The 16,436-nt window shown below is 42.1% G+C and overlaps 1 protein-coding gene across 1 annotated transcript in view; it reads right to left on the reverse strand.

The window, feature by feature from the left end:
* EFCAB6 (EF-hand calcium binding domain 6) overlaps positions 1 to 15,461 on the reverse strand; it is a 174,833-nt gene extending 159,372 nt beyond the window's left edge. Inside the window, 4 exon segments of the mRNA XM_044450904.1 lie at positions 4,658 to 4,724; positions 9,684 to 9,766; positions 14,371 to 14,591; positions 15,299 to 15,461. Of these exon segments, the coding sequence (XP_044306839.1) occupies positions 4,658 to 4,724; positions 9,684 to 9,766; positions 14,371 to 14,591; positions 15,299 to 15,461 (534 nt within the window).
* Between the last annotated feature and the right edge of the window lie 975 nt (positions 15,462 to 16,436).

Genomic DNA, 16,436 nt, shown 5'->3' on the forward strand with positions numbered 1-16,436 from the left:
AAGCAAGTGGTAGTAACTTTCATTTCCTTTCTCTTCCTCTGCATTTTCACCAGATGTTCACCAGATGCATTTTCAGCCATCTAGCAGGGGCACTTCGTAGAGAGAAGGAAGGATTCCTCATATTCTGTCCACCCCAGTCTCCTCACCTTCTCTTGAAACACCACTTTCACCCCTCTCCATGACTACCTTCCAACTTTGGAGAGCACTGGATGTGAGGCAGAAAGAGATTGGCACTGTCTCTGACCTGAGCACTGGGAATCCAAACTAAGCTATTGCCCTCACGCAATGTTCAGGGGACATAGGACCATCTCCTCCAGGAATAAAATTGGACTAGATCTTAAATCAAGCCTGCAGAGCTAGTGATTTGTCAGGCTGAAAAGAGTCCACTAGCTGCATATGGTGGTTCACCAGGGGCTTCCTTAGGGATGTACAGATCTTGTTAAATCTGTCCTGTCTGTGTGTCATGGTTTATTGGATATTTTATTCTGTTGTCTATTTATTGAAAGCATCAGAAGATGGTTGGTTGGTGAATTGATTGGTTGGTGGATTGGTTTTATTTGATGAAGAAGAGTACCATTTCTGTTTGCAATTGCATATTTGTGTTAAAGGAAATGTGCATTTGAAGGAAAAGTGTTAGTACGCATATGTACACAATTGCATCTTCTTTAGGATTAATCCCTCTTCCCAGGGTCCCTAGAAATCACATCTCTGGGGAACTGAGGTGTTCATGCACACACACAAATGGACAAAAATTACTATAAAACCCCAGTACACTTTTGCTTACACCAACACACCCATCGAGATGGTAAATATTGCTGAATTATTTTGAACTGATTTTGTTCTGGAGATTGGATACACTTCAAAATAACACACTTCAGAGTAACATTGAGCCTGAACAGTTCTGGGTTTGCTTGTTTGTTTGTTTTTTTGACAAGGACATCTATATGTCATTGTACAGAAAAACAGAAACAAAAAAACCTCTCCTTACCTTTGAATAGCCTGTAAAAAAAAGAAAACTTTTGAAAGGGACCTTTAAAAAATAGCTTTGTCAAAGCACTGTGCTCCCATAAAAGGCAGTCACTCACATTTTTCCATTTCTTAAGTACCTAGACTCTTGGGGAAGGGTGAAAAACTGAAGGAACCTGACAAGAGTTGGGCCCCAAAAAAGCCCTTGAGGATCTCCCTACAAAGGGTGCAATCTAGTGAAACCTCCTTTTCATGAGGAAAAATCATTTGTGGCTTTGGTTTTCTTGACAGCACACCTTTTGGTAACTGTTGCAAGAAACCAAACTGGAAAACAACATGGTGTGTACCTGCTGCATTTGACAATTGATACCCCTCAGGACATTGCCCAGATCAGAGTTGCCATTTTAGATCTATGCAAGTGCACACACATGTATTCACACAAATCTAATTTAAATTATTGAAACAGAGGCAAAATTATTGTGCTCAAGAAGCTGCCAAACTGGAGGTAGTTTTTTGTGATTTCCAAGGGAAAAAATGGAGAGAGAGAGAAAAAGCTGCAGCAACTGCAAAAAGGCTCGCGATAATGGCAGAAGGGCAGACGAGATGTGTCATCCTGCAGGTTGCCCTGAGATACTTGGGGAGGACCAAGGAGGAAGAAAGGGGACAGCCAATAGCAAACTTGGTCATGTGTTGGGCACACAGTGGGTTCTTTCATAAACAATCCACACTGTAGCTTATTCACATTGGGTGTTATTATGACATGCAAACTTGCCCTAAGAGTGAATCTCAGGTTTACACTGGTTCAGTTTTGCAGGGTCAAGGAACTGCTGTATGAAATGAAATACAGAGCTCCCAAGTCATTACTGAGGGTGTGTGTGCTGCAAGTGTCACACAACCCCATAACTTCAGTGTGTGTAAAGTAGATGTGGGGTAAAGTAACATCCAACAGCCCTTCTAGAATGAAGGGAGCTCTGACAAAGTTCTTTCAATGGTTATTAAAATGGAAGACAAGCACATCTCTGCCCCAGACACCAGGGATAACCTTCATGGACTTTCACTACCTTCCTGCAAAATTCTTAAGCATGGTGGGAACCAATGGACACAGAATATTAGGCTAGTCAGATTTTGACCTGATCAAGTATGACTGCCTTCAAGATTTTAAGCCCAGAAATATTTCATACTTGAATATTCCCTCCTTTTGAATGCAAGATCCTGGACATTGTGTTTTGCTTGTATCATGCCTGCATCATTTCTTTCACAGGAAGCTGGAAGAGTTACAGTATACCTAGGAGACAGTAGGTATACTATCAGTAACATTTCCATTATTATTTACTAATTTATGGATCTTATTGTACCCTCGTGGTACATGGATCTTTACATATGCTAAGACAATTGGACTCTGCTCCAAGGAACATATAAATTAAACCCTGATAGGTTGCTATTATTGCCCTGCAGCTGAAGATTTGAAACCAGTTCAGAGGCACCCACACACTCAACTCCCAAATCGAGCTGTGAATTCCTGGAGAAAAATTAAGCAAAAAAAAATACAACCCTCTCACTTGTTCACAGCACAATTGTACCTCTAATCTCAGTGACTGACAAAAAGGTACATACATTTGATGCTTGATCTACATTTGTATAGATGCAAATCTATACAATGCAAATATATTTTGAAATAATCAGTGTGACTTTTTTTAAAACGACCACTTTACAGAATCATTGAAACCTTAAATCTGTCTGCTTTCCTCCCTTCCTCCCTCACTTTAAGCATTGTTTTAGCAAAATGTAGAATGCTATAACATTTAAAAGTCTCTACATTAAACTATATATGAGCTTTATTTTAGTTCTCCCTCAGTCAAATAAATAAACAAACACAGTTCTTTATAAATTAAATTTTCTGGAAGCCTAATTGGGACCATGGGGGATATTTTCAATTCATAAATGTTGCAGTAGAAGGATGCCTTGGCTGTTTCATTTACGGTGGGAAAATGGAAACGTTACTTGCCTGTTAGCTGCATATATATAGCTGAGCTGAAGAAAGAGATGGCAGCAATAAGAACTGTATTTGAATGATGACTGATAGGCTTTACTGCAGTGAGGAAAGACTGTCTTGGATGCAATCTGTCCTGACAGCTCTGTGAAATGTGAATGTCTCACGCAGTCTAGAATGACGGATGCAGACACCCTTCATGAGAGAAACAGGCTGGCACCCGGATCTGATATAGATATATGTGGGTGTGATGGCACACAGAGAGAGCGTGCCAGAGTAGTTGAAGCTTGGCAGCCAGGGCCACTCCATTCTGCTAGGTTGCAGCTGTACTTGCAATTCCTCTGTCAAAGCTTCCTATCTAGCAGCAAGCTTGAAGGTTTCTGCAAACATAGTTCACTTTTGGAGCATAATGGGGATTTAAGGCAGGGGTAAATGACATGGTTCCTGCAAGGGCCCCCGGACACCTTTCTTTGTGTCCACCAAGGTGCCCTACCCCTCCCACTTAAAAAAATACACATTTTCTCATCAGTGACTGCTGTGAAGTAAGTTTTTGTCAGGGCCAAAAGCTGTGGGTTCATAGGAGCTGCTCAGTGGCTTGGGGCTCAGGTACCATCTTTCTCTTGTACTCAAGGTTTTGGGTAGGTTATTTGACCATTTCCATGGCGGCTATTTTATCACAATGCTCAGGAAAGTCTTTGAAATCATCAACTATGCCAATGACCAAAATAGTTAACCCTGATATATGGCATTTCACTGTTGCATGATGTTTAAATCAGGGGTTCATAAATTTTTTCCTGGAGTCTACTTGCCCGATGCAACATTGAACAAATCCTTCAGTTTTCAGTGCATTACAAGAAACGCATAGGAGAAAGGGGCATCTTACTTCACTCTGGGGCCAGGAGAAGGAAAGAGAGAAGGATCTCTTCCATGTGCCTATGGTTTGACATTCGCTCTAGGCCTTGAAGACTTTTGGAAGCAGCTAGATTCTCTCTCTCAGCCTCTGTGTGCTTCTAAGGTTTGCAGAAAGATCTAAACATTTTTATTTATTTATTTATTAAAACATTTTTACGCTGCCCCATTCACCGAAGCCTCGGGGCGGCTTACAACAAATAAGTTAAATAACATTTTAAAATATATACATTAAAATAAATTATGATTATACAATATAAAATAAGCCGCCCTGGCCAGAAAAATTCAATAATATTAACATTTAAAATGCTGCTCGAATAAAAAGGTCTTCGCCTGGCGCCGAAAAACAAATAACGATGGCGCCAGGCAGACCTCTCTGGGGAGCGCATTCCATAACTTAGGCACCACCGCTGAGAAAGCCCTCCTCCGAGTAGCCACCCTCCTAATTTCTTTCACGGAGGGCTCCCGGAGAAGGGCCTCTCCCGCCGATCTCAGGGGGCGGCTGGGCATATATGGATGTAAGTGCTCCTTCAGGTAACCAGGACCCAAGCCGTTTAAGACATTAAGGTCAATTGATATCAGTTTTGCACCAGACATGAGGGCAAGCCAGAAGCAGTAAGAAAGACCTTCACTGCTTCTTAAGCTCTACAAAAACCAGCACAGAGATTGTCCTCTCTGCACGTGCCAGAGCATTTTGAGAGGCTGCCAGCACTCAGAAATCAGGGCTACCCAGGCCAGACCATTGTGTAGATCCCTCCCTCTCCAGTATAAGAGTTACTTGCTGTACAGTACCTTCTCCCTTAAGAGACATTCCAGCTGTGTCAAAGTCCTTGTCCGGTTATCTCTGATATTACTCCACCTGAAAGAATAGCTCAGTGAAATAATGACATAGTTTGTGCAGACCAAACCTACCCTACTATGAAAATAACCAAGAGACTCAGTATTTGCAGCTGGAGATAAAGAAGGCACCAATCATGAGTAATGGACACAGACTAGTGGGAAGGAGCAAGCCAGAAGGGCTTTGTCCAGCATTTTATTTGGTGGCATATCTGTGCACAAAACTAGGTGAGACTCTGGGATAATGGGATGCACCCTCCCATGTGTTCTTTTGTATTTCAATTTGCAACTGCCACGAGGTAGGACATTCCACCAGCAATCTGAGTTTACCTACTTCCAAACACATTATTCTCCTAACATAAATCACCTTCAGACCCTCAATGAGGTTATCTGCCACGCAAAATAAGACAAATAAATAAGTATCAGATGTGCGGGTCAGTGTTCAAATACCTTTCCTTCTACAACCCACTCCAATCTGGGGCCTGCTCCCTGCAAAGCTGAGTTGCACCAAGAAAGGTGAGCAGCAGGAAGAGATCTAGCCATACATCTCCCAATGTCTCATTCACTTTGGCCCTTCCCATTTGGTCTTCAAGGTGTATCAAGTATGCTCTGACATCACCTTATGTCTGTCTCCAGCTTTCACAAAGCACTGTTTCTAAATGCTTTCCAAGCATGTAACTGCTATTTGCTTAGATGTTCATTTATAATGCTACCTAGGCCCATAAGGCTCCAGTATGTCCGCTTAAACAAAAGGTCATTGGTTTCCCCTTCATGGATCACTGTCTTGTCGTGAAGAAGGGGCTTGTGTAGCTCAATGAAGCTACAAGCTATGCTGTGCAGGGTCACCCAAGACGGACTGGTCATAGCAGAAAGCTCTGACAAAACGTGATGTTCCACTGGAGAAGGAAATGGCAACCCACTCCAGTACCCTTGCCAGGAAAACCCCATGGACAGTACCAAAGGCACAAAGATATGACACTGGAAGATGAGCCCCTCAGGTCAGATGGTGTACAATATGCTACTGGGGAAGAGCAGAGGGCTAGTACTAGTAGTGCCAGAAAGAATGAAGCAACTGGGTCAAAGCCGAAAGGACACTCAGCTGCGGATGTATCTGATGGTGAAAGGAGAGTCCGATGCTGTAAAGATCTATACTCCATAGAAACCTGGAATGTAAGATCCATGAAGCAAGGCAAGCTGGACGTGGTCAAACAAGAGATGACAAGACTGAACATTGACATCTTAGGAATCAGGGAACTAAAATAGACAGGAATGGGTGAATTTAATTCAGATGGCCATCAGGTATACTACTGCGGACAAGAATCCCTCAGAAGAAATGGAGTAGGCTTCATAGTCTATAAAAGAGTAGGAAAAGCAGTACTGGGATACAATCCCCAAAATGACAGAATGATCTCAGTTCGAATACAAGACAAACCATTCAACATCACAGTAGTCCATGTCTATGCCCCAACCACTGGTGTTGAAGAGGCTGGAGTTGACCGGTTCTGTGAAGGCCTACAACACCTTCTCGAATTAACTCCAAAAAATGATGTCCTTATCATCATGGGGGATTGGAATGCTACAGCAGGAAGCCAAAAGATAACTGGAATAACAGGCAAGTTTGGCCTTGAATTACAAAATGAAGCAGGGCACAGGCTGGCAGAAATTGTCAAGAAAACACGGTGGTCATAGCAAACACTCTTTTCCAACAACCCAAGAGACAACTCTACACATGGACATCACCAGACAGTCAACACAGAAATCAGATTGACTATGTGCTCTGCAGCCAGAGATGGAAAAGCTCTATGCAGTCAGTAAAAACAAGACCAGGAGTTGACTGTGGCTCAGATCATGAGCTTCTTGTGGCAAAATGTAGGCTTAAATTGAAGAAAGTAGGGAAAAGCACTAGGCCACTCAGGTATGACCTAAATCATATCCCTGATGAATATACAGTAGAGATGACAAACAGATTTAAGGAAATAGATCTGAGAGTGCCTGAAGTACTATGGATGGATGTTCGCAACATTGTACAAGAGGTAGCAATTAAAACCATCCCAAAGAAAAAGAAATTCAGTAAAGCAAAATGGGTGTCTGAGGAAGCTTTACAAATAGCTGAGGAAAGAAGGGAAGCGAAAGGCAAGGGAGAAAGAGAAAGATACACACAATTGAATGCAGAATTCCAGAGAATAGCTAGAAAAAAAAGAATGCCTTCTTCAATGAACAGTGTAAAGAAATAGAAGAAAACAATAGAAGAGGGAGGACCAGAGATCTCTTCAAGAAAATTGGAGATATGGAGGGAACGTTTCATGCAAAGATGGACATGATAAAGGACCAAAATGGCAGGGACCTAACCGAGGCAGAAGAGATTAAGAAGAGGTGGCAAGATTACACAGAAGAACTGCACAAGAAAGAGCGTAACGTCCCTGATAACCATGGTCACTGAGGTGGTCACTGACCTGGAGCCAGACATCCTGGAATGTGAAATCAAATGGGCCTTAGGAAGTCTGAGCAACAACAAAGCTAGTGGAGGTGACAGTATTCCAGCTGAGCTATTCAAAATCTTAAAAGACGATGCAGTAAAAGTGCTACACTCAATATGCCAGCAAATTTGGAAAACTCAAGAGTGGCCACAGGATTGGAAAAAGTCAGTTTACATTCCGATTCCAAAAAACGGCAATGCCAAAGAATGTTCAAACTACCGCACCATTGCACTCATTTCACATGCTAGCAAAGTTACGCTCAAAATCCTACAAGCTAGGCTCCAGCAGTATGTGGACCAAGAACTACCAGAAGTACAGGCAGGATTCCGAAGAGGCAGAGGAACTAGAGATCAAATTGCCAACATACGCTGTATCATGGAGAAAGCTAGAGAATTCCAGAAAAACATCTACTTCTGCTTCATTGACTATGCTAAAGCCTTTGATTGTGTGGATCACAACAAATTCTGGCAAGTTCTTCAAGAGATGGGAGTACCAGACCATCTTATTTGTCACTTGAGAAACCTGTATGCAGTCAAGAAGCAACAGTGAGAACTGGACATGGAACCACTGATTGGTTCAAAATTGGGAAAGGAGCCTCTTGATGCAGGTGAAGGAGGAGAGCGCAAAAGTTGGCTTGAAACTCAACATTAAGAAAACTAAGATCATGGCATCCAGTCCTATCACTTCCTGGCAAATAGATGGGGAAGAAATGGAGGTAGTGGCAGATTTTATTTTCCTGGGCTCCAAGATCACCGCAGATGGGGACTGCAGCCAAGAAAGTAAAAGACGCTTTCTCCTGGGGCGGACAGTGATGGCAAATCTAGACAGCATACTAAAAAGCAAAGACATCACCCTGCCAACAAAAGTGCATATAGTCAAGGCTATGGTTTTCCCAGATGCAAAGTATGGTTGTGAAAGTTGGACCATAAGGAAGGCTGAGCGCTGAAGAATTGAGACTTTTGAACTGTGGTGCTGGAGAAGACTCCTGCGAGTCCCTTGGACTGCAAGGCGATCAAACCGGTCAGTCCTAGAGGAGATCAACCCTGGCTGCTCTTTAGAAGGCCAGATACTGCAGATGAAACTCAAATTCTTTGGCCACCTAATGAGAAGGAAGGACTCACTGGAGAAGAGCCTAATGCTGGGAACAATAGATGACAAAAGAAGAAGGGGACGGCAGAGAATGAGGTGGCTAGATGGAGTCACTGAAGCAGTTGGCGTGAGCTTAAGTGGACTCCAGGGGATGGTGGAGGACAGGAAGGCCTGGAGGAATGTTGTCCATGGGGTCACGATGTGTCGGACATGACTTTGCGACTAACAACAATAACATTGGTTTTAGCTCAGGTCAGAAAATAGCTGTGAACTCATTTGTGCAGGTGCAGAAGAAATATCAGCTCTACCACCTTCCAGTGGCAGATCGGGTTTTAACATAAACATAACAAGCATGAATCTTGTGGAACTGACTCCTGTCCATGAAAACTGATGCCATCATAGAAGTGTTTGCCTTTCAAGTGCCATTAGTTCCTTTATTATTCTTTCTACAGCAGAGAAGGTGGGATGTCGCAAGCTGGATCTCATGCCAGGGGAGTTTGTAGGAAAGGATAGTGACAATAGCAGATTATCATGGCACAGTTCCATGCGTATAACAGTAGGTATAATAGCCCAGGCCTGTTCTATACATGCAGCAGAATTAGGGGGCAGTGGATTCTACTATTTCACACTAAAATGTTATTTTTAGGTGCTTCCCCTAAGTTTAAACAGTACACTTAACAAAGCACTGCATGAAATGGGCTGGAATTATTTTCTTACAGTGAGCTTTGCTTGTTTGTGTAAAGGATAGCATTCAAAAATATGATGCCTCACCTGAAATTTATAGTGGTACAGTACAAATGACTAACACCTCCGGCCTTAATCATTACTTCCTTTGCCATGTGTAGACAAAGTCATCAATGGTTTTAAAGCTGGATTAGACAAACTGGAGGAAAAACAGGCCTATTGATGGCTATTAGCCAGGGCAGCTTAAATGAAATCTCAGTGTTTAGTAGCAGCACAAATCTTGATAATCAAGATCAAATCTTGATTATCATCTACTAGAAGTAAACAATGAGGGGCAGGTTTCTTTCTTATGCCCTGCTTGTAAATGCTGTGGCACTAAAACTTCTGAAAATGGCAGCCCTGGGTTGTGTTCCCTCCCTCTACCAAACTGCATCCCATTCACTTACCATATGCCCTGAGGTCAATATGAAGTACATTTCCCCTCCCCAGCTCCATACAAGATGAAGGTGAGGAAATGTGCATCCTAATAGCCTAGGGAAAGTTTACGTGGATGGCATGGGGTAGGGGCATTCACTGCTAGAGAAACTGAACACAAGCCTGCCATTTTGCCTTTCAGTGGTAGTAGCATGTTCTTGGCACCATCTAGATAAATTTAAAATTCAACGTAATTAGTTCTACCCATATCAGAACATTACAATGTAGCAATGTCTAAATAATACAACTGTTCTTACTTCATGGTCAGATCATCAACTGGTCTAGAGAACTTTGACAAAAATTCAAGATAGGGAACAGCAACTTTTGTACTGCCTGGAATCTGTTTCAATAAAAAAGAAAAGTTAGCACAAATGGTATTACAGGAAATTGTCTCCACTCTTTCACAAAAGTAATATTTAATTACATGGTTGATCTCCTATATTCAGATTTCTTTGCATTCTTTTAACTCTTAAAAATGCAACAGAAGCTTTCAACAAATGAGCTCCTACATCAAAATATTTGTTATCCCAATCACTCTCAAATATTATTAATAATAACTCACATCACATTCTCAAGGCAGCTTGTCATTGGTTTGATTATTAACATATAACATAACACAATATTGCCTATTTCAACACTGGGAAGTATCACTACAGCTAGAATCCTTTAAAATAAAAGTTGAAATTTCATTAGTTCTCTAACCCAAGGCAAATTCATATATTAAGGAAAACTGAAGGGTAAAAGTTTTCCTGGACTGCACCTCCTGGAGGTGAAGGGTTGAATGTTTTGAGTCTCCTTCATAGGGGAAAAAATATCCTTCATGTGCAGAAAAAGCCTGCTGCAGAGAAAGTGACAATGAACCTTCCTCCCCAGTGTACTATTGCTTGTTAAACCAATTAGACTGGGTGACTGTGGAGGGAAGTATTAACACTTGCAGCACCTTCCTCAGAAAACTGCAGCCTTAAGTGGATTCAAGGAAACACACACCACATGATTTATTAAAATATATAAACTAACTCAAGCCTCCAAAGTTCTCAGGCTGCCTCACCAAGAAACTATCCTTGGTCTCCCCTAATGGACAGCTCATTCAGGATATGCCATGCTGTAAACAAGCCATGAGGGCTGATTCAGTACTCAGTAAGCTCTGCTGAAAGATGATCAGGCACTCACTGGCTTGCCATGATTTGATTAGGCACTCAGGGCACATATCCCAGGGGCCTTTACAGAACAATTCCTCTATACCCCTGCTGATAGGAGATTCTCCCCCAGGTCTGACACACCTTTCAAGGTGAGCAAAGCACCAGTGTTGAAGCATATACATTATACCTTCAGTGAGGTGGGGGGGGGGGGTTTACCTTATTCTTAGGACCAGGCAGCTTCAACATTTTTAAAGGGCTCTTTGGCTGCCCCTTGCAGCCAGATATAAGCAACGTTCATTTTCCTTGCAAGGCTATGGAAATTTAATTGATTTAATTACGATTAGGTAAGCAAGTGCAGCCCCAATTTTGGACAATGGTGATTTGGGAAAAGGGATTTAACTCCCCTCCTCCTGTTTCATGCTGGCATTCTTGCCTATGGAGTGGTATATGAAAAAGAAAAAAAGAGGGACTTGGGAAAAAAATATCCTCCCCATGGAGGGGTGGGATTTCAGAATGAAAACAGGAGGGGGGAAAAGCTTGACTCCTCCCCCTCCCAGATCAAGGTCCCAGACTGGGGACACATATGCTTACCCACAGGTAAGTTGACCAGACATACACACATATGGGATAAAGCTGGTCGCTGTCAAATGAACTGCTGAGCCAGAAAAGAGGGGCAGGGTGTACTGTAAGGACTGGTACAGTTGTCTGTTGCATCTCTGTAACCCTTTCAGCTAAGCCATGCAGAGCCCATGCTGCTAGATTCACACTTCATGACAAGCCCCCTTGAGCAGCTCAACAACCTAAAAATTCTCAAGGTAGACACTGTGTGGTTAACAACCCATACTTAAACTGTTGTGTCAGGTTTGGACAACATGAGGAGCCTATCTGAAACAAACAAAGGTGACAACATACTGTTGGATGTCATGAAGTGTTAACCCAGTCAGTGAGTTCTTGAGGCAGAAGTTAAGTATTGACTTATTGACCAGTTAACATTTACATCTCACTACTAACTGGCCAGAATTAGCCAGGATGATATAGGACATTCAGTGAGAAAGTTGGTGCCATTTCTGTTCCTGCCTTGGCTCCAACCTTACTTCTGCCTTAGATTGTTTAATTTTTTCTTATGCCATCTATTATTTTCACAGAAAACCTCAAGACCTTTTACAATAATAAAAACACAGGAACAATGCACTGCACTTTATTAAAACAGAATTAAATAAATGCATGTTCAATAAAAGGTTGAATAAAAAGGTTTTAGTCTGATGGCAGAAGGAATGGAGAGCTGGCACCAGACAAACCTCTCTGGTGAGCATATTCCACAGCTGATGCACCACCACTGAGAAGGCCCTTCTTGTAACAGCTCTCCTCACTTCCTTCAAAAAGGGCTGTTGGAGAAAGCCCTCCATAGATCTTAAGGACCAGGCAGAGTATATGGAAGGAGGTGTTCCTTTAGATATCCAGGCTATAAACCATTTTGGCTTTATATGTCATTGTCAACCTTAAACTGAATCTGGACTTGAATTGGTAACCAGTGCAGATGGTACACAGCCAGTGTTATATGGTCATGTCTGCTGGCCCGTCAATAAGCTGGCTGCTCTATTTTGTGCCAACTGAAGTAACTGGATCATCTTTGAGGGAATCCCTACATAAATGTTATAATAATAGAAATGTTATAATAATAATAATAATAATAATAATAAAGCATATTGCAATAGCCCACATGGGAAATTGCTAGGGTATGAGTCACTGTTGCCAGTCTCTGTCTATCCAGGCAAAGGTGCAGCTGATGGACCAACTTCAGATTGTGAAAATCACTCCTCACCATAGAAGCACCCTGGCATTCCAGGGAAAGTTCCAGGTCAAGGAATACTCCCAAGCTACATACCCTGTCCCTTAGAGGAAGTGCAGAACAGGGTAAATCTCACTTACCTGAATTGATAATCCACCTACCAGTAACACTTCCATCTTATCAGGATTAAGCCTCAATTTATTGGCCCTCATCTAGCCTATCACACCATCCAGACACTGATTTAACAGTCACTACCTCACCTGGATTAGATGAGAATGAGAGGTAGAGCTGGGTGTCATCAGCCTACTGATGAATCCTCAGCCCAAACCTCCAGATGACTTCTCCCAACAGTTTCATGTTGATGTTGAACAGCATGGGGGATAGGATGGAGCCCTGTGGCACTCCATGGCATAGCTGCCATGGGACCAAGGTACTGTCCCCCAGCAACACCATCTGGAATCAGCTGACCAGGTAGGAACAAAACCAGTGCAGGGCAGTGCCTCCAAATCCTAGTCTGGCCAACCTATCCAGAAGGATAGCAAGATGGATTTTTTTAAAAGCTACTGAAAAGTCCAGGAGAATTAACAGGGATACACTTCCCCTTTTGTTCTCCTGGCAAAGGTCATCCCACAGGGCAACCAAGGCAGTTTCACTTCCAACACCAGGTCTAAAACCAGACTGAAATGAGTTCAAATGGTCAGTTTCCTCTAAAAGTGCCTGGAGTTGCATGGCAACCACCCACATAAGCACCGTGCCTAAATCCTATCCCTCTGGATCACTTTCAAGAGTGGCATGATCACCACCTCCTTCAAGTGAGAGGAGACCAGACCCTGCTTCAGAGAGGTGTTTATGAGATCCTGGACCCTGGGACACATCCCTTCTCTGGCTTTAGTAATCAGCCAGGGCCAAGAAACAGATAGTGCTTGGGAGGATGTTACTTTTGGCCCCTTTTCCCTTCGTACCCAGTTACTCCATACTCACTCTCAAAGGCCTGAAGGGAGAGCTTGTGATTGGACTGGATCTGCTCCATCTTCAGTTTCTTCACCAGGGGTACAGCGACAGCCAAGGTGGCTGCTGCCGCAGACACTGAGGAAGTGCTCCCACCACTGCCAGAATAGCCACTGCTGCCACCACCAACTCCAATAGCACCACCAGATTTGCCACCTGGAGCAGCGGTGGAGGTAGAACTGCCAAAGGCACCTTGCCAGCAGGAGCAGGCAGAGAATGCTGGGGTAAACTCTTGCAAGGCCAAACTGACCCACCCTCTTCCTGAGCCTCAGTCATGCCTAAGCCATCACTGGGATCCGAACTGGGGAGGCTCTGAGCCTTCTGTAAGCCTCAAAATAAACTCAAACAGCAGCATGCAGCTCCTAAGTCTCCGTTTGCCCACCCCTGCTATAATCAGAGCAGCATCACTTTCTCTCACATATTATGAAATACCTCTTCTAAGATCCTGCTTTAGTCTTCTGTGCATGCATGATATGGAAATAAAGAGCCTTTTCTTCTTCAGAGTTATTGTTTTATTTATAAGCAAGTTTATGCAGATTTAACTCACCAATTAATCCATTAAAATTCATATGATGAATTGACAAAGACTGGTTTAATTATTTGTCAGTCCTAGAGCCATACTACACCTTCTGCTAATAGCATGGCATGTAGCAGAAGCTTGTTAATTTTTATCCTCTACTGTGAACTTGCATGAACCCAATTCATATTAGGATATCACATTCCTACAGGGTGTGTGTGTAGGTTTTTTTTTAAGTCACCACTGACTCTAGTGGAGACTTATTTGTTTCTGGGTCTTTTAATCTTTGGTGGGAATTGGGGTAGAAAGAGGAGCAGGTTTAATACAGGCACACACGAGCACAGTGCACCCAATTCAAACCAAAACTGCATGCATTTTAAGCAAAGAGAACTACAACACACAAGATGATTAGTGTAACACATAGTTTAGCTCCAAGTTTTAACAACCTTCAATAAGAGAAAAAGCTGATACAATCCCATATGAGTACACACCTTAGCCAGCAAAGAATCAAATTGTTCTTGTGTCAGGGGTAAAAGGAATGTTTCAATCACTCTTCTAAATTCGCCTTTAGTGACTTTCAGGGTCTGATCAATGTCCACGGTCTGAAATGCTTTTTTAAGTTCATCTTCTTTTGTAATCATCTTCTGAAGCAAAATCTGCTTGATATCAACTGAAGACAATGTGGGATCGGGGACAGGACTGACAGATGAAGCTATAAAATATTATACAATTATACTGCCTTCTTAAGCCTGGTAAAATACCATTTTTTACAAGAATCAATTATAAACCACATCAGCTTCTATGCTATCTCTCCCCAAGTTTAGCATTTGTGCAGTAACAATCATGAGTACATATTCTATGGTCAACAGTAGCCATCCTGATGCCTTTGGGAAAAGTACAAGGAAGAAATGAATGCAACAGTCCTCCTCAACTGTGTGTCTATGACCTCTAATATTCAAAAGGACACTGCTACAGAACATGGAGGCTCATTTAGCTAGCATGGCTACTAGGTTTGCTTCCCTTGTACCAATACAGATCTCCAAATTCTTCCTACAAATCTTTAAACTCGCAGCCTTCCCCACAGTAAATTGCTGTTCCCTAACCCTGCACTATATAGCATCCACTCATCCACTCCCATCATACACTGATGACTAATGGCATCCTTCTCAGTCCACTTTTCCTTCCACTCTGGAGACTCTTACACATCTTCCTACCAGAAGGAGATGCATATTATTATTTTAAATGAGTCAGAAATATGCAAGGCACAAGATGATTATATTTTCATTTCCGCTACCTAACTTTCACACCTGAAAGAACCCTCAGAAGCCTGCTTATAATCTAAAACACTCTTGCCCAACCTTGCACCTTCCAGAGGTGTTAGACTACAATTCCCAGCATCCTCCAGCCAACCATGTAAACTTTAATGCATGTGCTTACTTGAAAATGATTTGTCAGAGCTTTCTATGCTGCTACGTGTTGATGATCTGCTTGAGGGTGTAGATGACTGTCTTGATTTAAACACAATTCCATGTGACTGAGGGCATAAATTACTGTAATCAGATGCACTAACCACTCTGGACATGATTCCTATGGAAAGTAAAAGGAATAATACCACCTCTGAAGGCACAGAAACAAACTGAAACAAAAGTGATCCCTCTGCATAAGTTTTTTGAATAGATGAAGGTAACAGGATTCCATGCAGAGGATGTTGGGGTTTAAGTTCAAATTTGCAGTGGCACTTTTTGGATGGCAAAATGTCTTAGGCAATTTCTGCACAACAGGAGGCTTGGCTCCTAGTTTTAAACTATACATGATAAGGAGTTCTGTACCTCCTTTTAATCCCAGATTCGCTTTAAGTCTCTGGTGAGGGAAAGGATGCTTGATTTTCCCTTATCACTTCTCAGAAAAGGAAATATCAGAAAACTGAAACTCCTAAACATTCCTCCTGTAGCTGAAAAAGCAGCTTGGTGGTGGGGTGTGTGTGTTTTTACACTAAAAAATAGCAGGTGATGAAAGGGTCCAGCAGCTTCTCCTCTTCCTCTACTTTGTCTTCTTATCTGCCTCTTTATTATCGATTAATTGATTGATCTTATAGACCACTTCAATAATCATATCAGACACTCTAAACAGTTCATAATCATAACAATAAAAACAAAACAGTTAAAACAATATACATATAACCATATTATAAATATGACATAATAACTATAACAAATATAACAGGTATGAGTATTAAAGCATGGTGACTCAAAATCTTAATTTCTAAAAATCATTATGATAATAATTATTAAAATATTTGAAAAATCAGCCTACGTTGTTATACCATTTAAAACAATGGAGGAAAGAATAATACTCTGTTAGGAATAGCCTATGCTGTCACAGTTCTAATGCTAATGATGTCATGCTGGCAAAACTAGGCAAAAGGAAAATGCAATGGTTTGTCATCCCATTGCAACAGCTTGGTTTGCTCCCAAAATCTGGTAGCAAATGGCAGCTTTTCCTCTTGTCTGGCAAGCATTAATAGTATTGCACCAGCACTGGATTTTGGCCACCCAGC

This window comes from Varanus komodoensis, unplaced genomic scaffold, assembly GCF_004798865.1.
Source record: "Varanus komodoensis strain SLA01 unplaced genomic scaffold, ASM479886v1 scaffold69, whole genome shotgun sequence".
Lineage (NCBI taxonomy): Eukaryota > Metazoa > Chordata > Lepidosauria > Squamata > Varanidae > Varanus > Varanus komodoensis.